Source organism: Entelurus aequoreus, linkage group LG08 (assembly GCF_033978785.1).
Source record: "Entelurus aequoreus isolate RoL-2023_Sb linkage group LG08, RoL_Eaeq_v1.1, whole genome shotgun sequence".
NCBI lineage: Eukaryota > Metazoa > Chordata > Actinopteri > Syngnathiformes > Syngnathidae > Entelurus > Entelurus aequoreus.
In genome coordinates this window covers 20,684,979-20,707,963 of record NC_084738.1, presented here as the reverse complement: position 1 = coordinate 20,707,963, position 22,985 = coordinate 20,684,979, and the positions used below count along the sequence as shown (strand labels likewise).

The 22,985-nt window shown below is 39.6% G+C and overlaps 1 protein-coding gene across 3 annotated transcripts in view; it reads left to right on the top strand.

Moving 5' to 3' along the window:
• rab11fip3 (RAB11 family interacting protein 3 (class II)) overlaps window positions 1–22,112 on the top strand; it is a 54,914-nt gene extending 32,802 nt beyond the window's left edge. The window contains exons 1-12 of one of the 3 annotated variants that reach the window (XM_062055900.1): window positions 1,144–1,276; window positions 2,765–2,937; window positions 5,694–5,885; window positions 9,503–9,640; window positions 12,723–12,758; window positions 12,863–12,956; window positions 13,021–13,265; window positions 13,649–13,730; window positions 13,806–13,943; window positions 19,558–19,713; window positions 19,794–19,934; window positions 20,012–22,111. In XM_062055900.1, coding sequence (XP_061911884.1) covers window positions 1,262–1,276; window positions 2,765–2,937; window positions 5,694–5,885; window positions 9,503–9,640; window positions 12,723–12,758; window positions 12,863–12,956; window positions 13,021–13,265; window positions 13,649–13,730; window positions 13,806–13,943; window positions 19,558–19,713; window positions 19,794–19,934; window positions 20,012–20,125 — 1,524 coding nt within the window. In that variant the 5' untranslated portion in view covers window positions 1,144–1,261 and the 3' untranslated portion in view covers window positions 20,126–22,111. Of the gene's footprint in view, window positions 1–1,143; window positions 1,277–2,764; window positions 2,938–5,693; window positions 5,886–9,502; window positions 9,641–12,722; window positions 12,759–12,862; window positions 12,957–13,020; window positions 13,266–13,648; window positions 13,731–13,805; window positions 13,944–19,557; window positions 19,714–19,793; window positions 19,935–20,011 lie in introns of those variants that run through there. The other 2 variants (XM_062055898.1, XM_062055899.1) reach the window with 2 other exon arrangements.
• Window positions 22,113–22,985: the final 873 nt, after the last annotated feature.

The following is a 22,985-nucleotide window of genomic DNA, read 5'->3' as shown; positions in this document are numbered from 1 at the left end:
CTCACCCGAAGGAGGAGTGAAGCTACCCTCTCGTCTACCGGGTTCAACTCAAAAGTACAGGTTCTGAGCCGCGGGGAAACAAGTATTTCACCCGCCCGTCGCCTCTCACTGCATGCAACGCCAGAGTGGAAGAGAGTCCAGCACCTCTCAAGAGGACTGGTTCCAGAGCCATTGCTGTGCATCCAAGTGAGTCCGGCAAGATCCAGCCAGAACTTCTTCACTTCACCTTGTGAGTGTGAATGTTGTCTGTCTGTGTTGGCCCTGCGATGAGGTGGCGACTTCCGCCCGAGTGCAACTGGGATAGGCTTCAGCACCTCCCGCGACCCCGAGAGGGACAGGCGGTAGGAAATGGATGGTTTAAGTAATCTTTTTCAACAGCTATGAAGGGTTAAATACAACTAAATAAAACTAATATAAGGTAAAACTACTCACTATTGGGCCACAGTATTTCTAAAAAGTTTGGTATAGTTGTACAGTAGTGTTTACAAATAAATGTGAACAAATGATCACTAAGGAAGGACATGTCCTCCATTTGCTTTGATCTAGTGGTAAATTAATAACTTTAAACAGGTTGCTCTGGCTCCTGTCCATTAGACGGCTGTGTGTAATGTTTGCCTGCGTCTTTTTTTAAGTAGATGCCTCACCTGTGTCCGTGGGCTTGTTTTTTTCACTCAAGTTCCTGGCAGAAAATGGTTTCTCCTCAATGGTTACACTGTTCTGACACTGTTTGCTTTCAAAACAAGCAAGGGGACGCTGTACAGCCAAGCCACGGCGCAAGCCCCTATATCCACCAAGTCTTTCCTTCCCTCTCACATTTAAAACATTTAACCTCTCAATTAAACATAGCAGTTGGACTTAACACAACTCACTTTAATTTCCGAACAGTAACATGTTGACAAGTCTTGACCGAAGCCCACAGTGAGCACAATTATGTAAAACTTTAATTCATTGCAAACTTCGAGATGTTGCTGATTTAGCCAATAATAATAACTCCCACAGAGGTGATTAAGTAGTTGTCATGGTGTTTTATCTCACCACTGCTCGAGGAGCGTTACAGCTGACTAACGCTAGTCTGTGGACTTTGCTCTTTCCTCCCCCCCAACCCCCCAACCACCCAGCGGAACTGAACGTGTTTACAGTAGTTTCAAACCTGCTCTCTCTCTCAGTGTGAGCTCCATGGGCTAAGGATGTGTTACTAGTGCTGATTAGGATGCTTTAAGGGAAGGCCAGCTTTCCTGTCAATGACTCCAGCCTTGGGAGAATGGTTTTGGATATGGTGAGTAGCTTTTTGGGCCCGGCTCCTCCTGATGGTTAATTTTGACTGCTACACTTTCCGCCTGTTATGTTGATCTCATTTTGTTGTAGGCTTCATCTCAATTGCAGCAGACTGCCTCTGAAGTGTGTTGGTGGTGTGTCACTTTTTTGCTTTTTGTATTTTGGCCTCAATGCCATCGAGGATTTTTTTTAAAAACACCATCTGTGGATACATGTTTTCTCAGATTATTTGATGGGCTTGCAGGGTTTTGGTTCATATTTTCTTTTTTTGTTGTCAAAATCTAGAATAGTTCATAAAAAATGGCAACTTTTATGTAATGATGTGTTACATTGGATGATCTACATGACTGTAAAGTTGTATTATGAGTTTTTAAAGTGTGAGGTGGTTCTCCTTGGGGGACTACAAGGAAAGCACAGCACCTTGAAAAAGTAAAGAACACTTAAAAAAATAAAAATCGTTTTTTTAAACCTGCGACAAGGGTGTTCAAAGTTTTATTGGAATATTATTTGTAAAATACGAATCCAATTAATTAATTATTATTGAGATATATTATCAGATATGACACTAATTTGTTCTGTTACCTATGACACATAGCTAAGCTTTTTATGTTTTTTTTAGATATCTTTTCTAGGGATTTGCTGACTGATTGGTTACCGATTAATATCAACTGAATTATATATCGCCATTGCCGATTAATGCATTATGTTGCAGATCACAAACGCTGATCCCCCTAGCTGACCCTAAGTCATTTTAGTCCCCCGGTTGACAAGCAGCTAACAGCTAATTATGTCTCTCCAAACACCGTGTAGACCCACTCCTCTAAGCTAATAGTAATTACTTCCATTACGGCAAATAAACTGTAATTCTTTGTTATCTTAAGTATGATTATGAAGTCATTATCACTAGAGGACGAGGCTGTACATAATACACACAGAGGAAAAGAATAAAGGACTAGTTTGATATTGTGTTGATATTGTTAAAGTGTCAATAGCATTTAACATAAATACATTTAAAAATTTACAGTTAATGCACGTGATTGATATCGGCCGATCTCACACAAGGATGATCAGAATCCGCAAAATAAAACCCTGATTGGAACATCCCTAAGCTTAGCAAATATTGATTGAACTACTTTGGTTTGGTCTTAAAGTTTTTTTAATATACAAAAGGTATCAAAGTTGCCCCATATCATTAAATTATTCAATATGCAGCCCTCTGTGGAAAAAAATTGGACATCGGAACCAGTGATAAGCTTACTTTATTTATGTCAAAAGCAAAATTAATTGAGTTTTAGTTCCTATGGTGAGAGAGTAAACAGAGTCTGGGGTGAGATCAAAATGCCACAAAAATGTCGTTTTTGAAGGTGTAAGTTGTAATATGTTCTTTGAATTATGGCTCGCTGTGCGACACTTTGAAACTCCCTGTAACCGATTTTGCCTTTACTACCAATGTATTTGTGTTTTTGATCATATTTTTGTGTTCATGCAGCAAAATGAGGTGACCGACAGTGCGTACCTGGGTTCAGAGAGCACCTACAGTGAATGTGAGACCTTCACTGATGAGGACACCGGCGCCCTTGTGCCCCCCGAGATGCACGAGGATGTGGACACGGACAGCGGTATCGAGGCGGCTCTTCACGACCCCGAAGACGCCATGAACAGGTCGGTATAGTCACATGCAATATGTTTGTTGACTTTTTGACACCAATGTAGAAGTCTTAATACTTACAAATTTTTACAAATTCCGATTAGTGTGTGTGGTAAATGTTAAGGTGAAGGTACAGTGTATATAGCTGGCTAGCCTGGAGCTGACCCTTCACACTGGTCATGTGATGTTCGTGCCAGCACTGCTCGCTCAGGTTCTATTTGGGTCAGCAGACGGGCAGATTAAACAGAAGGATAGCAATGAAGAATGAACAGCAATCTTACTATTCTTGTGAATTTTATGAACAGCCAGCAAAAAGAAAAGTGTATTACTGTATTCACACATTCACACGCACCTTTACGCTCTACATTGTCACAAACTGTTGACAAATGAAAGTTGTTTTTTGAGATAACTTAAACTGCCCTTGAACACAGAGTTCCCCTTTTCTTATCCAAATCAAATGTTACTTTAGTGTGTTGTCTTTCTTCTTGCCTGGGAAAAGGCTGAGATAAGACTGCTGTACTGACTGCTTGAAAATATTTTAATTGGTTGATATCCCTTTTAGTTTGGAAGGTTTTCACTGTGTGTTGCATTAGCCTGGGATTGAAATTGCGGCTGTGGTGGACATTAAGTGTTATATGGAAAATGATAACTCTTAATTGCCAAAGTAAGACGCTGCATAGGCTTCATGTGTTGCTAAAGCTTTGATATACTGTGTGTATGTGGGACAAGTGGTCACTTGGTGACTGGTCATTGTGTATTGGTCCTCCCATTCCAGCTTTGAATTACAGGAAATGTTAAGCTCAGCGCTTTTGTTGTTTTCCCATTTTTTTTCTCCGTGAAGAAGATGATTCCCTCCTCTTACCACTGACGACAGTCTTGCTGACAGAAAATACTATTTGATGTTGTTGCCGAACATGGAACCTCATCTATTTGTGCATTGATATCTTGATTTGTCCTCATCGGTTTGAATTTAATTTCAAACCTAAGCAATCACATTTAAAAAAAAAATTCACTGCCGCTCAATGGGAAAACGGTCATTAGGTTGATTGAGTTTTTGAGTCAACCTAGTTCCTGCAACCAAAAACGGTTATGCTACGATGCACTGGATGGAGGATTAAGACTAACTGGATTAACCCCCTTGTGTCCCCACACACATTTGGCCCTCCGACAGTCAGCAGGACTGTCTGATGGCTGTTGCTTAGCCTCAAATCTGATTAACCCACTCATAGTCAACCCTCTTTGATTCATTCTTCTGGTGGCACAGACGATGCACCAGCACCACAGGGCACAGTTTACTGGTAGATGTCTGCAAAGTCTAGAACCTTGTTCTAGTCTCGCTTTTGTTTCCAGTTGAGGTAAATCGTAAGACTTCAGGATTCCACTCTGGTTGTCCGGGGTTTTAACTCCAGTTGCTCCTAGGCTTTCCCGCCAGGGCAGTGGAGGGTGTTCAAAGATGCGTTCACTTGCCTCACCGCCCCTCTGTGTGAGGGACCTCAATTTGGGGCCATGCACCAAGAGCCTGGGTAAAGGGTAAGTGGCGTTAGAATTGGTAGTGTTATTCTTTAACCGGTTCTGCCTAATATTTGCTTAGAGCACTGCTGCAGAGGCCCGGTCTAGACACTGAAGAGTCCTTGAACTTTTACTAGTTTTTCTTATCCAACTCTTGTAGCGCTTTCATCTTTGAATCAGACAGCAAAATACCACCTATTTTGTGAACAAGCATAATGTATGCTGAGAAAGCAAGCTTTTTTTTGCTGATTTAGACATCCTCATCCTGAGTGTGCTGAGGGTCTCCATACATCCTGTCGGAAAACAGGAAAGGCCAGCTTTTCAGCTTTCCTCCAAAATGAAGATCACTAATGTGTTGTACAAGCATCAGTCTCCAAATCTATTTGATGTATTTTTTGTTGGTAAAAACCAATCAATTAAAAAACCTCAACCCCCTATCTTGAAGGATCAAGGGTTTTTCACCACAGCACACCCCATGTTGTTGCAGCCAAAGCAGCCTTTAGGATTAATTTGAATTAGCAGATTACACTCAAAGACTTGTCCAGATTGCCGCTGTTCCAATGGCAGGATTAAGAGTTTTTGACTGGGCTTTAAAGTAAGTGTGTTTTATTCTCAATATCTCGTTTGAAGAAACAAACAAATAGCCAACCTTATTGTATTTTATCCACTATTTACAGTACAATATGTCACCAAAGCAAGTACACACTTTTTTTTAAAATAATATTCTTCAAGAGACAATAGAAACTCGGATGTAACGAGTGGTTATTACTATACAAGATTTACACCGACTACTCTAAAGTACATCCAAGTTCTATTCTTAATTACAGTGGTACCTTGTTAGTATTTTTTTCCCATAAGAAATACTATACTCATGATACTCACGTTTAGCTTTAGTGAAGACTTTTGTTGGTGAAGACGGTCATGAACAGAGAGGGGGAGGGGTAGTAAGAGCCGCATGGACAGCACCCTTATTTTTTATTATGAATACTTTCCTGAATTCAATAGTGTATCTCACACTCTTTATCAAACTACTGACACAACTGCAACTTACTTTGACCCCATTATGGGTTATTTTTTATTCAGAATAAATAAATAAAAAATACACAGACTGAGTCACAAACGTGTGAGATTCTTTATTTGGGCATTCGATTTCACAAACTGATATGAAGAAATTTAATTTTGTCGAAAAACAAAATCTATTGTATTTTATAATATACTGTTACCATATTGTTGAGAATTATTGTGTGCCTCCTTCCCAAAGGTTCTCCCTAAACTCGGAACTGCACAACGACTCCCTGGTGACGGTCATCGGTGGCGAGGAGGAGCACTTTGAAGATTTCGGGGAGAGCAATACCTCAGAACTATTGCTGGAAAACAACCAGGATGGCGTGGCCGACTCCCCTCTCGCACAGACGCCACAGCAGCTCAATGTCTCCTCTCTGCTCTCTCCCAGGTACTACTTTCTATCAAAGACATATTGAAATGAAGACACTGCAGTAGTTTTTCACTGAAAATGACTACAATGTGTTGCAGACTGTCAAATCAGTCTTGATAAAAGAGTTCTTTTCAGCCCCACTGTTCCGACCCAAATACCACCTTTCTAAGCACTTTGAGGTCAAAATGTGATAAGATATCTGCAGACGCCCTTTTCTGCACTGTCTATCTCCATTTTGTGGGGAAGGTCAAGATTAGAGACTACTTAGTTCATTCCTCTTGTCTTGCTATGATGTGTTTTGCTTAGCTTTTATTCTAAACAAATACTCTCTATCCAACTTTGCACCTGTTGTGCTCTTCCAGCTTTTATTTCTCTCTTACACACTCTTGCACTGCTAACTCTTAAGCCGGATCATTGACACGTTTCTGTGATTTCCCTTCCCAAGAGGTTCTAAACCGATTACAGCTAGTTTTACAACTAACTGGCATGGAAATAAACTTGTTTGTGGAATGGATTGTTAAGCTTAAACAATCTATAACATCCTGACAGATGTGGCTAGGTAAAGTTTGTCTGGAGCCACTTCTCAGTTATTAATCCTTGTATCCGTGGAAGCAAATAGATTACAGATCTTACAATTATAATTAGGACACACTGAGAAACAGAGCAGGAGGAGGCAAAAAGGGATGCTGACCACTTAACTATTTTGAATGTACAGTAGCAAAAAATACAGAGTAAGTGTGGAGTACACTAAAGCAGACATTTGGCTGGAACTGCGTTACAGAGGAGAGTAACAAGCTTTGAAAATAAAATTAAAAAATACATCTACACAAAGTAACTGCACAAAGCATACATGTCCGAAAACTGGAAATAATGTCATCAGCCAAAGGTAGAGCAACCTGTTACTGTAATTTATATGCCAAAGATTACATAGGAATATACTATGAATCCTTATCTTAAGAGGCTGCAATACATATATTGAAATATAGATTTTCAGGCCTTATCACCCATTCCCTTATTAATACAATCGTGTCTTAAGTCATAACGCTGTGCATTACTTTGCTGCAACCAGCACAGGCGCTGTTGATTTAGTTTCAACCAGAGCTGTGTATAAAGAGAGTTTGGCCAACCCAGTTTTAGGCGATCTCCTCAATAATTGGTCAAAAGGCAATCACGTGACTACAGGGCGCCATGACTGCTACCAACTTTGGCTGTTGCTATGTGTCTGCGGCACTTCCTCATTAGTTTTCCGCCGTGTAAAAATGCCCTGATGTGCAGCATGGGGCTGCTCCACCCGCGAGAAATGCGGAAAGCTTTTACATTGCTTTCCCCACAACCCGAAAAGAAGACATGTATGGGAAGTGAAGGTTCGCCGTCAATACTTGAGAGCCACACTACTCTTGTGCAAGGTAAAGACACCACACATCGTCTGCGTTTTGTTCAGGACAGAACCCACAGAAGCTAATACAAATAATTTATCCATACATCCATTTTCTACTGCTTGTCCCTGTCTGGGTCGTGTGGGTGGCGGAAGGCGGGGTACACCCTGGACAAGTCGTAGCCTCATCACAGGGCCAACAAAGATAGACAACACTCACACTTGGGTCAATTTAGTGTTGCCAGTCAACCTATCCCTGGCATTTCAAGCAAGCATATTTGGGAGTAAACCAGACTACCCGAAGGGAACCCACGCAGTCACGGGGACAACATGCAAACTCCACACATCAAACCCGGGACCTTGTTATTGTGAGACACTAGTACTAACCCCTGTTCCACCTTGCTGCCTAATACAAATATTAATTGAAGAAATGAACTAATTAAAGAGACTGTTTGACAAAAACAGACCTTACCTTGAATCTCAGTAAAACTAAGATAATGCAATACGACTTAGTCTTACACAAACTTTATGGATCCACAAGGGAAATTGTTCCACACAGCAGCTTAGTTACAAAGGATGGAAAGGGTAAGGATGGAAAGGGTAATGCAGGTTTAAAGTAGACTAAAAATGTACCGTAGTAGCTAACCGCAGAAGAGAAAATCAATTACAAATAGACAGAGTAGACATTGAAAGAGTAAATCAAATTTTGTGTGTAATAATAGATGATAGTGGATCAATAAAGTTTGTCTAAGTATAAAAGCACAGGCACAGCACATACAGTGATTACAAATAATACATTGGAGGCACCCACCACAGTTGACATATTTCACGCAAAAGTCATAATTTCTCCGTGTTTGTTGGTCCAAAGCTAATAACGATTTTGGCAAAATGAGGGTAATTAGTTATTTTTTCGGTCGTTCTGTGTATTTTTTTTACATTTCTTGCACTGTCGGGTGCAATTTATAGAGCCTGCTGGGCACTCAACACTGCATCAATGTAGCAGCAAAGTGCATCAAATACGGCCGCAAAATTTTACTTTGACGAAATAAAAGCTTTCTCTGAAGAATGGCCAATAAATCATAAATTCTCCCAGGGTAACTTATGAGCACAACTGTATGTCCTGTGAAGGACAATACAACAAAAATTCAACTTGGATATACTCATCAGTCATCGTTGTACTGCATATATAGCAGTATGATAATACTATCCACTGAAAATAAGTAACACAAAGCCATTATTGTCCAAATATTGTGTGTTTGTCCAAGTTGTGCCCGAAAGGTCAATTTGTGTTTCCCAAATTGGGGCTCATGCTCTGTAGATGTTGGAATTCTTATCTCCTCTCAATAAACCGCAGTCTTCAGACTTTGAAGCTACTACCATGTTGGTACGCACCAGTTATTTAGACAATGAATGTGTTAAGTTTTCTATGCAGCTATCATAATAGTCGCTGACTAATCTACATTACACTGCTATGGTATTATCCCTTGAGAATATATAAACTGCAAAATTATGCTTGCTGAAAAGCTAGGGGTGTACTGATTTTTTTGACATACTGTGCTACTGTTGGGATTGTTGTCTTCTTCGACATTTTGAGGCTTAAGTTAAACATAATTTAAAAGATGAAACAGCATACAAAGTATGTGCTCTGTTTAGAAAAATCATACTGCATCCCACAAACTTTACCCACTCGCTGTGAATATGTGTCATGCTCAGCAGCACCGCCTACACACACACCCATAGTTATCTACATGTTACAAGGCTGTTGATGACCTGTAAACACTGTTTGCTTACATGTGTTTCACTTTTACAAATGCACGGGCGTCCACTTGTAAGGCAGAAATAAATGGCTGAAGACGTCGGTGCATATGACACTTTTGACCAGCCCTTAGGTGCCTTTGTGCTTTAGCAAACAGAGACCTGCGCCAGATAGTTGCGTAATGGAAGAGCTGACTCACTCCTTGAGTGAACAATCAGCTGGTAGCCATGAGGAGAGCACACAGGCTTCCCTGCTGAATTACTCCACTATGTGTTTAATCTCTTTACTGCAAAGGTTCAAGAGTGGCTTTTCTGGGTCTGCAAGGATAGGAAATGTTTTCTCCATGTACTACATGTTCCCCCAGTCACCCTTATGTCCTTCTAATGGAGCCTTAACTCTTTACCCCAGCGTACCTTGGGGAACTTTTCCAGACCTTAGTCCACCCCTTGCTTGTCTGTCACTTACCACTTCTTTCTCCTCTCCTTCTTCCCCTCATCCTTCCAGCGCACCCGCTCCTCTCCCTGACTGCTTTCAGAGCTTCCTCAGGGAGGAGGCGCTGGACTTTTTCTGTAGCCAATGTCACAAACAAATAAGTCGCCTTGAGGACCTCTCCACGCGCCTCAATTACCTAGAGATGACTAGGTAACACAACTCTTCCCTGTGTGCAGTGTTGAGTAGATTAACGCATGTACTGTACCTATCGTGTATGTTGTTGTCATGTTGTGTTGTATTTGCACACACACACCACATGGTTCAAAAAAACAATGATTATTTTTAGGAATGGGCCTATTTACTTTAAAAAGTATGTGATCGCCATTGCCGATTAATGACTTTCTGTATTTATTTTTAGTCCCCCGGCTGACAGGCTAGCAGCTAATTAGAAAACTAAACTCTATACGATGTGTGGAGACGCACCCCTAAGTTAATAGTAATCATCACCTCTATTATGGAAAATATATTGCATTTCTTAATATCTTGGGTATCATTATCACTATAGAGGATGTGGATAAATGTTACGCACCGAGAGAAAGCAGGAGAATGCATGCCAACAGCTAAGCTAACCGCTAAGCTAGCTTTAAACAACAGAATAAATAAGTAAAACAAAATAAGAAATAAATAAAACAAAATTTGTAAAGTTAAGAAGTGTAAATGGAACCATGTTACAGCATATATTAAAAAGGAAATTTTCAAATAGATGAATAAGAGTCTAAAGAGAGGATAATATAATTATGTGTATACAATTTTAGAATGAATTGGTGTAGATGATACCAGTATTATCTTGAGAAGACAATTACAGTGATATAAGTATAATTTTCCTGCGATAACTATTAAGAAAGTTATGGATCTTTGAAACCAGTGAAAAATGCAATAATTTCTGGTCAACTTCTTTGTTTAATACAAAGTCAATAGGGCTAAATATTTTAGGTGTGACTTTTTTGTTGAAAAGGTCATACTAGGGCTGGAACGATAAACCAATATCAATATATATCGCGACAGACACATAATATCAATATAAGATGCGTTCGATAAAACATTCAATATATATTTATATATTTTTGTCGGAAGAAACAAGAAATTATGAAGCAATGTTTGTTGTATGAAGTCACTTGGGCCCTGGGAACCCAGGAAACAGGAAGTGTCGTATTGCCAATCAGGTAATAGTATCAACTACCCAGTTTGGTTGCGGCGTCTTTCTGTCTCACAGTGGATTATCTGCATGGAGTGGGAAGAGAAACTGTGATATCTTGATATATCAACTCAATAACAAAAACAAGTCTTTAGTTTTGTTGGTTGTAATGCAGACGGTGCGGCAACATCCGAACATTTCCAATGTGTCGACTTAATGGATAGATTCCCAAACTACTCTGTGTATTGTTCAATAATGTATACACTATTGCCATCTAGTGTCTCGAAACTGCAACTACTTTCAAATTTAGAGCAATTATTTTACCACTTGGCTACCAGACGCCTTCTCCACTGATAAATAGCACCCATGGTAAGTTGGAAATTGTATTACTGTATTTATTGGCAGGCCTTAATAAGTCATAAAATATCTATAATTATCTATCGATCAATATAAAAAAAAATATATCGTGATACAGTTTTCAGCTACGTCGCCCAGCCCTAGGTCACACCTTTCTTAATATTTACCCATTATTAAAAAGTGATAAATACTGAACAGAAAAAAGAGATTTTACAGTTTACGGTGTATTTTAATTTGATTAAATTCATGAAATTAGCGTTGGAAGTGACAGAAAATGTGAGCAAACATGTCTGGTCGAACTCGACTTGTGAGTCACATCACAAGCAACCAGGCAATCGGTGGGTCCAAAAAATTATTGTGCGACTCGATCAGTTTAAAAGATTTTTGGCAGACTCACAGATTATTATTATAGAGATCCCTATTAACATTTTACTCACCGCAGATGTTTTGCAAGGGAGTTTTGTCAAGTGTAAACTTGCAAAATTTTGTCAGAACTTTGTGGCCGCGTAAGTACTTGTCCAATCCGAAAATGTTGATATTCTGTATAAACTAAGATATGTGTTCTACGTCATCAGTAGCGATGATGAAAACAACGTGAACGCAGTTGAACTCTGAAAACAGCGATCCAGTCGCTGCTTGCGTGATCAATCGTGAAATCACTGCAGTGACCACTGGATCTTTTCAGCCAGGGGCGAATACACACATACCGATATAATAAATCATACTATTAGTGTGTTAGCATTGTCGCAGTCAGAAATACATGACACATAACGAGGTAGATCGATCCATATGGTCATTGTGATGATTAGATCACTATTTTCGTTTTCTCAAAATAATTTTTTTTGTTACTATTTACACATTTAGAGAATAATTCCCTGGGCGCAGGAGGACTTTGAAAGAAAAAGAGATTTAAATGAAAAATAGTAGTCTATTATTTTGTTTTATTATTGTGTACGATTGACTGCGTTGCTCAAAAAATTGTACGTAGTATAATAGAATAAGGAATTAAATAAAATATTGTGTATATTTTGTTAAACTGTGAAAAGCACTCGCAGTGGATAAATTGAAAGATTCACAGTTAATATATGTGATTGATATTGGTATCGGGCGATCTCACTCATGGATGATTGATATCGGAATTGGCATCATAAATGCCTGATCGGAAGATCCCTAATGATTTTAAAATCCATCTTTCAGATTATTCATTATCACCCTCATCCTCGGTGTTGGAGTGCATTGAGGAAAATAGTTAATTTTGCTTTAGTTACTGTGACTCTTACCAGACAATACAAGTAAGTCATGCCAATTTCAATGTGTTTGTCTGTTGCACCACCCTCTTCACATTTTGAGTTAAAAGTTAAAACAAAAAAACCTTGCTAGTACAGGTTTACTGGCCGGTAGCAAAATTATAGGAACTCATAAGTAACCCAGAAATCCTATTTGATCTGTTTGCAGTGGTAAAAATGAAGAAAGGACCACATTAATACAAAATAATCCTGCTTAAAATAATACATTTGTCACACTCATGCTCTATTATTTTGCCTGGATCAGCACTTTTTAGAAGTTATAGTTTGCTGTGTTGCTGTGTATGATCACTAATAGTTAGAATTTGTAAAGCTCCCTTTGCACCACTAGCAGAAAGGAATGGTGCTGATAAGGGGACGAGCAAACGATAGTGCCTCCTTCCTCTATCGGTCTTCTTTTCCTGACCACTTTCCTGTTGATCTTCTCCCCATTTAGTGCTGGCAAGAGGCTGTCCAGCAAGAAGGTGGCAAGGTAAGCAAAATCAGCAAGATACATTTTGTTTTTGATGGATAACGAAGCGGAAAGTTATCCGACTTAAGTTGATGTTGAGCTACGTGTTGCTCCTCCACATGCAGGCATCTTCTGCAGAACAGTTCAATAACACTGGACACCGTGAGCGACTTGACCCGCGACATTCTGGAGCTGGCCGACAATGATATCACAGATAAGGTGAGAGGTCATCAGTTGTTGAGGGAGACAACATTCCGCTAACTCTTCACTAAACACTTGGTAGATGCTGCTGCTCGAGCGTCGCGTGGCTGAGCTGGAGAAGGAGTCTGAAGCTTCGGGGGAGCAGCACACTCGCCTGCGGCAGGAGAATCTTCAGCTGGTACACCGCGCTAACGCCTTGGAGGAGCAGCTGAAGGAGCAGGAGCTTCTCGCGGACGAGCAGCTGCATTACGAGACGCGGCGTCACAAGGAGGCTCTGAGCAAAATGGAGAGGGAGAGAGGAATGGAGGTGGAGAACTTGCAAGCCAGGTAAATCCTTCATTATTCAATGCCTACTGGAAGTCTTTTAGATTCCCTTATACAGTACCTCACAAAAAGTGACTTAACCCCTCACATTGCTTAAAGCATTATATTTTCATTGAATCGCAGCACTCATGCAGCCCCAAATCAAGGCCATACCACCACCATGTATTGTCGGCAGCTGTCAAGACAATAATGGCTGTTTGTTGATTCATTTTCAGTGGATAGTAAACTGATACTATATTTATAACAACTCTATGCTGCCCCCTTGTGGCACTGACCTGAAACTTGGGTTTTGGTGCTGATTAATGAGAATGCCATGCATTTTTTTCTAGTGTGTAAATAGAATGTGATAGATCGATAGATAATTATTGTGCTTGTTTACGCTACAGAACGCAGCAACTAGATGAAGAGAATAGTGAGCTGAGGTCCTGTGTTCCTTGTCTACGAGCCAACATTGAGAGATTAGAAGAGGTGAGTGTCATGGAGGTCTTTTGTCTCCCTCCCAGTAAAAACCGGACGTCCCCTTTAATCGATTGTGTTTCCTAGGAGAAACAGAGACTTGAAGACGAGACGGATGTGATGACCACCAGGTGGAAGGACGAGATGGAGTCCCGCCAGAAGATGGCTGACAAGCTGAGCTATGAACGCCATCAGAACCAGAAAGAGAAGGAGAGCACGCAGGAGGTGGGCATGCTTTCTCTTTATATTAGACATTAGTATTACATGACTAATGCAATCTAATGACATGCAATGCTATCACTCTGCCTCAGTTTGTGTTAATTTATGGCTTGGTGATGGCCATAAGCTGTGTTCCCCTTTAAATATGGCGGAATGTGGGGTGAGTGACATGTGTAAGTGAGTGGGCAAGTTAGGAGAATGAGCGCTAACATGTTCAGGAGTGTTAATAGCATGGTGGATGTCCAGTTGGCTTTGTGGAAACATAAATAAAGAGTTGGAACAAATCGACGGCCTCGTCATTCCGACCAAAGAGCGGAATTGTAGGGCCCAAATTGGAGGGTGTTTCTTGGTGCCTGGTGAGGCTGGATCCTTGAAAATCAGTGCACCCGGTCGTGAAGGTGATCCTTTTCTTAGCCCATTTGCATGGCGTGCAAAACATCTTTCCATCTTCATAAGTGAGCCATTTGCTGAAAAGTGGCTCCTGAAGCCACTTTTCTTTGAAGCTTTGCTTCTTGGATTTATTGCTCGCCATGACGAAAAAAAATAACACCCGGGAGTCCTAATACCGAAAATGCATTATTTGTGATCGATAAAACGTTCGGCGAATCAAAATTTAAGAAATTGTACCGGAAAGTGCATTACTTTGAAGTCGACCAATAATTAATAATTCATAATTTGACCCGGCAAATATAAACAAAACAAAACACTGGCGGAAAGCGATAATCTGTAAAAAAATTAATAAAATCCACGTCACCGGATTTCCGGAATTTCGCGTCCTTTCTGATTTCAATGCGTAAAAAGACACAAAAACGCTGTTGAGCTGTTTTAAAAAGCTGATTGATTGATTGAGTGAAACTTTTATTAGTAGATTGCACAGTGAAGTACATATTCCGTACAATTGACCACTAAATGGTAACACCCGAATAAGTTTTTCAACTTGTTTAAGTCTGGGTCCACTTAAATTAATTCATGATACAGATATATACTATCAAATGTATACTAACATCATAATACAGTCATCACACAAGATAATCATCAGAGTATATACATTGAATTATTTACATTATTTAAATTATTTACAATCCGGGGTGTGGGATATGGAAGGGGGGGGTTCGGTTTGGTTGGTATCAACACCTCTGTCATCAACAATCAGCATCAACAATTGCATCATCAGAGAAATGGACATTGAAACAGTGTAGGACTGACTTGGTAGGATATGTACAGCAAGTAGTGGACATAGAGAGAGAGATATCAGAAAGCACAAGAAAAACATTTGATTATTAACATTCCAGGGAGGGTGTTAGTTTAGGGTTGAAGTTGCCTGGAGGTGTAATTTTATTGCGGTTTTGAAGGAGGATAGAGATGCCCTTTCTTTTACACCTGTTGGGAGCGCATAGTGTTAAAAAAAACATTTAATTAAAGCAAACTAATTGTTCAGTAATGGTAAATTATCTGTCTATAATTTCCTTTAGCGATACAATTTTTGTTATTGTGCAAATAAAGCGCTTGCCTCATTTTTGACCCTCGGGGGATTCTGTAGTGTGAGGAAGTCTAATGGCGTCCACTGCGTCCAGTCACTGTTGAGCCACAAGTGGGAAAATAGCAAGCAGAAATGCACAAAGAAAAGATAACAATATGGAAATCTGAAGTCCAAAGCCATGACAAGTCGTTTATACCGCTAATACAACCATTTTATCTTCAATTGCCGTGAGACAAAGTCACGAGAGCGAATGCAGGCAGGCGTGCTTTGCCGCTTACAGAGAGGAGGAGGTTCACCTCCGTGTTTACCTTACAGTTGAGTGCATTAATAACATAACATGTAGATTGTTACTGTAAATGCTTTAATAAAATGGGGTAAAAGCTCAACAGAAAGGAAAGACAGAGACAGGAGGCAGACAGTAGGCAGGAAATCTTTATAATTCTTTAGTCTTGTCGTCAAAACATGTCAAGACACCTTCTAAAACCATTCACAGTTCTGGCTTCAAATTAAAAACGTCACATCCGCTACAGTAACAAAATGAAAAATATATTTCATTACGATCATGCTTTGATTCTCAAATATGTTTTGATGTAATCTGTGCTATTTCTACCTACATAAATGATAGTACATCAGTTGAGGAATATACTGTGGAGAAGGACTTTTTGTGGCAGATTTTTTTCAATAACATGCTCTGAATGATAGTCCTCAATTACAGAATGTTCATTCGGCTGAAAATCACACATTATTGATAAATTGAGAAGGTTAGGACATTGCTAAGGCTGAAACGACGCGTCGACGTAGTCGACGTCATCGGTTACGTAAATACGTTGACGCCGTTTTTGTGCGTCGACGCGTCGCATATTTACGTCACACTACCGTCATGGCAAAGCGCAAAGCAGACGATCAAAGCAGACGGTGCGAGCGAGGGGGAAAAATCACGCCAAAAGTCGTCAAAAGTGTGGAAGTATTTCAATACACAGCCTAATAATGTTGTTGAATGCACACTGTGTCGAGCGTAAATGGCCTATCATAGCAGCACAACGGCTATGAACGAACATTTGAAAAGAAAACCATCAACCATCAACTAGTCAATCGTCCGCGTGAGCATACGTTGTCATCATTACACAAAAACATGAATGTGTCATTTGTATCTGCTAGGGGTGTAACGGTACGTGTTTTGTATTGAACCGTTTCGGTACGGGGCTTTCGGTTCGGTACGGGGGTGTACCGAACGAGTTTCTAAGCTAAAGCTAACTTTAGCTGCTAAAGTCTTAACAAGCTGCTTCGCTCCTGCCTCTGTCTCAGCACGCAGCATTGTCCCACCCACACAACCATCTGATTGGTACACACGCAGCATGGTCCCACCCACACAACCATCTGATTGGTACACACGCAGCATTGTCCCACCCACACAACCATCTGATTGGTACACACGAAGCATTATCAGCCAATCAGCAGTGCGTATTCAGAGCGCATGTAGTCAGCGCTTCAGCGTGGAGCAGATAGGTGTTTAGCAGGTGAGCATCAGGCAGCGGACTCTCCCCAAATGATAATAAACACCTCCCAGTCAACTACTAGTAACATCACTATAAGCCCGTTGACCTTCTAGAAATATAAACTGCAGCTCAGCTCACTCGCAGTCCTGGCTTGAGGTGAAGTCTAATTACCTCTCAGTTCCAGCCACATCGACCCCTTCTGAGCGCCTATTTTCAGCTGCTGGGAATATTGTAAACAAGAAAATAAGCATAGCATGTAGACATGCTAACCTTTCTTCATTACAACTGTTAGTCACTCACTGGAATGAGTAGAATTGGTTATTGTGTACTGTGTTGGACTGGATGTTTATTTTGCACATTTTAAAAGCAATACTTAATGTTTACAGTGCTCCAGAATATTTAGATTGGCACTTTTTTGTATTGGATGTTTATCTTTATTTTTGCACATTTTAGCAAATAAGCAATACTTTCACTTTTGTTGAAATGTTTACACTGTTGTTACAGAATATTTCGTTTTACACTTTTTTGTATTGGATGTTTATCTTTATTTTTGCACATTTTAAAGCAAAATAAGCAATACTTTTACTTTTGAAATGCTTATACTATTGCAGAATATTAAGATTTGCACTGGATGTTGACTTTTATATTTGCACATTAAAAAGCAAATAAGCTACTTTTAATTTTGTTAAAGGTTAAAAGTTTTAAATGTTTACATTGTTACAGAATATTTAGTCATGTTGTTGTCAATGTTGACTGAGTGGCCATACTTCTTTTTTTTTGTAAATAAAAGCCATGCCTTTCGAAAAAACTGGCCTACATTAATTTTTTCATCTTCATTTTGAATAAAAAAAATAATCGGCAAAAGGAAAAATAATCTATAGATTAATCGAAAAAAAGAATCTATAGATCAACCGATTAATCGAAAAAAATAATCTATAGATTAATCGATAGAAAAATAATCGTTAGCTGCAGCCTTAGTCATGCAGCAAAACAAATATGATTAACTTGTACAATATGTAATGTTCAGAACATCAGAAGCATTTATTAGGTAGAAAAATCACAGATTAAATTACCAAACAAACCATGATTGTAACAAAACACATTTTGTGTTATTAATGCATGAAACTGGTATCTTAACATGGAAGAGTAGCTACTCCTCTGAATGCAAGTGCTCCTACAGCAGGAATACAAGTTATGTATTTCTACAAAATACAACATCTGGCAATATACCAAAGCACTGCAGGTTTTTTTCTTAAATTCTCAATAAAAGTGTTTGTCTTTCTTTTTGTTTGTTTGTTGTTTAAAAAAGCACAGTGTTTAAAAAACATTTAAAGCAAACTAATTGTCCCGTCATGGTAATAAAAACTTGAAAATTATCTGTCTAGGGTACACTAATGAATGATGAAAAATTATATCTATCTGTGATTAATCACGATTCTTTATGAGTTAACCATAAACAAACTGCGATTATGGCGATTAAATATTTTAATCGTTTGACAGTCCTAATAAATATATATATATATATGTATATATATTATTTTTGTATTTATTTTTTATACAGTACACGCAAAAGTTTGGAAACACCCTCTCATTTCAATGCGTTTTCTTTATTTTCATGACTATTAAATTGTAGATTGTCACTGAAGGCATCAAAACTATGACACCTGTGAAGTGAAAACCATTTCAGGTGACTATCTCTTGAAGCTCATCGAGAGAAGGCCAAGAGTGTGCAAAGCAGTAATTAGAGCAAAGGGTGGCTATTTTGAAGAAATATAATATAAAACATGTTTTCAATTTTTCACCTTTTTTTTGTTAAGTACACAACTCCACATGTGTTCATTCATAGTTATGATATACTGCATATAGAACATCAAAAACATTAACAACCATGTTGCTACAATAAAGAAAAAATTAAAAAACTTCTTTACCTTGCTGTCCCAGAATATTTGTGGCATGCACCTGACAAGAGGAGGCAAACGCATTCAAGGAAGAGAGATGATACGGAGAAGGGAGTGAAGGGCAGAGAGAGGAAGGGGCTGGGAGGAGTGGCAGCGTTTTACTGCTCCAAAGGAGAGTTCTCTTCTCCCGGGTTTTCTCTCTCTAAGTCTTGAATCCACAGGTCCATAGCGCGATTCCCTCCTACTTTCCAGGCTGTTTAGTTGGCTTGTTTAAACCCATATTGAGCAAGCAAACTAGACAAAGCTTGGTGAATGGCGAGAAAAGAAACATGCTGAACCACTGAGAAGTGGCGACCGAGTAATGGACTGCGTACACAGGATGGCAGCTCCCTAAGGCTTCCAGCGGCACACACAATTAAGGAATGAAGCGTTTGTACACCGAGACATGGTTTGCACACTGAGGCATATTTGGCATATTCGTAAATTAAGGTTCTACTGTATTGTAGTTGTCATTTGGTATTTTCTTTGAGCAAAATAAGGTTTTCAAGTTACTAGAATGAACACACCCTCATCACAGCTACAGTAACATTGACTAGATTAATGCAGGTGTAAACAGATAAACATGTCCTTTGATCTTATCCACCTGATTGAGGATCTGCGCAAACACACCCACATCACAGCTACAATAATATTGACTAGATTAATGCAGGTGTAAACAGTTAAACATGTCCTATGATCTGTTGCAGCTGATTGAGGATCTGCGCAAACAGCTTGAGCACTTGCAGTTATACAAGCTGGAGGCGGAAGCAAAAAGAGGCCGCACACCCGGCGCGGGATTGCAGGAGTACCAGACGCGCACCCGTGAAGCAGAACTGGAACAAGAGATCAAACGACTCAAACAGGTGCAATATTTTGCTTTCTCTAACTAAATTGGCATTTTATTGGTATGTTTTATAATAGATGTACTGATGTTTGTCTGTAGGACAACCGCAGCCTAAAGGAGCAGAATGACGAGCTGAACGGCCAGATCATCAACCTGAGCATCCAGGGAGCAAAGAGCCTCATGTCGGCCTCATTTTCAGACTCTTTGGCAGCTGAGATTAACTCTGTGTCACGCTCTGAGGTAAGCTCACTGCAGTGATCTTCTTTTTTTTTTTAAACTCATTTCCATCTACTGACCTCAATATTTCTGTATCCCAGTTGATGGAGACTATTCACAAACAGGAAGAGATCAACTACAGGCTCCAGGACTACATTGACAAAGTAATCGTGGCCATCATGGAGTCCAACCCTTCCATTCTCGAAGTCAAATAGGCACCGCCGTGACGTCATCAACAACACCAACGCCCCCTAAAAGAATACAATTTGTTTTAGTGCGCTTCAGGTTCTGGTGACTTCCATGTTATTGGCCAGAGGAACCCAAGCCTGCACAGCTGGATGAATGTGTGAAAGTTAATCACCCCCTCCCCCGTCCACTTAAAGCGAAGGATTAGGCAGTTCTATACCTCGAAGGCCTTAAAATGGGTGGTGATCACATGTATCCTGCATACTTGCAACGTGTCAGGCTGAATGGTGTTGAAGAAGCCGTATGAAGCACTGCTCAGTTTGTCTGGGGACATTTTTGAAGAGGAAAAATGCCCTTAGGGTTCTTTTTGTGTGATGTGACTTTTTTTTTAATTTTTTTTTTTACAGTTCCTATCCTAAATTGCATCATCTCATGACTATTATTTTACAATGACACAGAGTCCTGGAGTCCTCACTCCAGTGTTCTCTTGCTGAGTGAAAGAATAATGCGTGTGTGTATTTGCTGCACAGGTGAAACTGTCAAGACTGAAAATATGTTATGTGAAGAATCTTATAGTTGCACTATTTTGTTTTTTATTTGTTAAAGGGATCAAATTGTGATATAAGTTGTGGGATTTCACGCCCGCTCAGGTGACAACCAACCTATGAGGCAATCATGTACGTAGAAGGACAACTTTTGCACGTCCCGGGACAGCCTTGCGTTAATCGACTTGGACGGCCCTTTATTCCTTCAACCGCCATCTGCTTTTTTCCCCCACACGTGTTGCACAACACTACACCGATGCTGCACCCGGGAGGACAAACGGACAAAGGACCTCAAAGAATGGACACTTGACGGCTTCGCTTTCTGCACAAAACTTTCACCTGCCACTCCATGAAATATGGCCTTGGATGTAAATGACTTGTAAAGTTTTTTCTACACTCATTCTAGATTCTAGGTATTTTTGTAGTCTTGAGGGGAACAACGACAAAACATTTTCTCACCTTGACGTGAGGGAAAGAACAAGGCTGCCTACAGTATATTGCTCTCTAGCATGTAGCGTGTACAGCACCGTTGTTTTCGATTATTCACAGGTATTTATTCAACGCGGTCAACGTTTTCTTTGTTTCAAAGCGATTATTTAATTCACGGATGTGCATATCATCTCAAAGGCGCAATAGCTTTGGTCTGTATACCGCTGTCACCACTCAAGGGTCTTATTATAGAAGCTTCTAGAGTCGTCTTCCCGTTTGGAGTCAGGTACTGCATGGAAACACTGATTTTCATTGTACAGTTCAGTCTACTGAGTGATGATATTCTCTAATTTCCTTGCTTTTACTGCCCCACTTAATTGTTCCTCATTCAAGCTGTCCGCAATTCACGAGCGACGCTTAAGAGCGCTAATAGGGTAGACGGTCAAGCGGTAGAAAATGGATGGATGGATGGTCTGAATGACTACACTCCTTTTAAGCAGAGCAGATTGCACTTTAACAGATTCCTTTCAAATCCTGGTTTCAAAATGACCAAAGATGTGATAATTTATCCCAATCATTCATCACGCTCACTTTTTCTTCAGATGAAGTTAAAATAGTCTAAAACACTGCCTGTGCTCCAAACACACTTGATAATAATGGGGGGAGAAAAGCACTGACCACATCAGTCACCTTTTTGTTGAAGTAATCAATAATGAAATTGTATATAGGAATCCTATTTTTTCCCCTGACATATCACTTCCAATGTCCAAAGAAAAAGCGCAGGACTTGCCATTCGTTGTGCGACATGGGAAGATGAAATATTATAGAAAGATGAAATACTCATATTTTTAAATATAATGTATAAATTATATAACCCTGTTGGTTAAAGCTGTATATTATTTGTGGGAATACCCCCCTATAGATCCAGTTGTTATCAGGAGGTGGGGGAATCTAATTACAGTCATTGTAAAAAGAGAAATTATAAAAGTAAGCAGTGAGTGTACGAGTAGGAAAATAAAAGGATTAAAATAACTTGTGTGCGTCTCATGTTTTATATCATGCATAATTTGAGTTCAACATTCGTATTTTAGCAAATGACATTTAAATTGGATTGAACCTCAGCGAAAGTTTTGTTTTTTTAAACAAAACTTCCTGAGAACCACTAAATGGAACCTGTGTACTGCCAGTTTGTACCACACTATAGAGCTGTGGTGTATTGTATATGCTATTAAATATGTATCATTTAAATAACATGCATTATTAATAATGAATAATATTGATACAATGATAAGCAACAAAAATACGCTCATGCACAGAAATAAAACTTTAATCAACTTCATTCAACTCAGTGGCGGGCCGTGCATTTCCCACCAAGGCCTTCAGTGATGCTCGACTTCAATGATTACCTCTCAAAACACCATAATTTATGTCACCACATGACCATTACTGGAGGAATACTATACAGAAACACATTTACTGGTCATTGAATCACATCAACAGTGTACAAAACGGGTTATTTTCTGGCACATTTAAAAATCAATAAACCTGCATCAGCAATTATGTGGTACTGTCAAAATTAAAATTGCAAAAAACATAAACATGAAAAATTAAAGAAATAAAATATTTGAACTCACAATTTGTAGCACCCATTCAACGCCGTTTCGCCCCTCATAGTCGGCTGATTCGAGTGGAAGTGGCGGGCATTTCCCCATTTCATCGCCGACATCGTCTCACACAATGTAGTTTCTCTTTAAATATCCTTCTTGAAAATGGCCTTGCAAATATATATCTGCCACCTAATCAACATGTTGCTCTCCTTCTTTGTGAGTACCGGTGAGTTTTCTGTGGTTTTCTATGGCTCCGGTGCCACTTCCTGTTTTCGCAACTTGTGATTGGATATTCACTTGGGACTCCA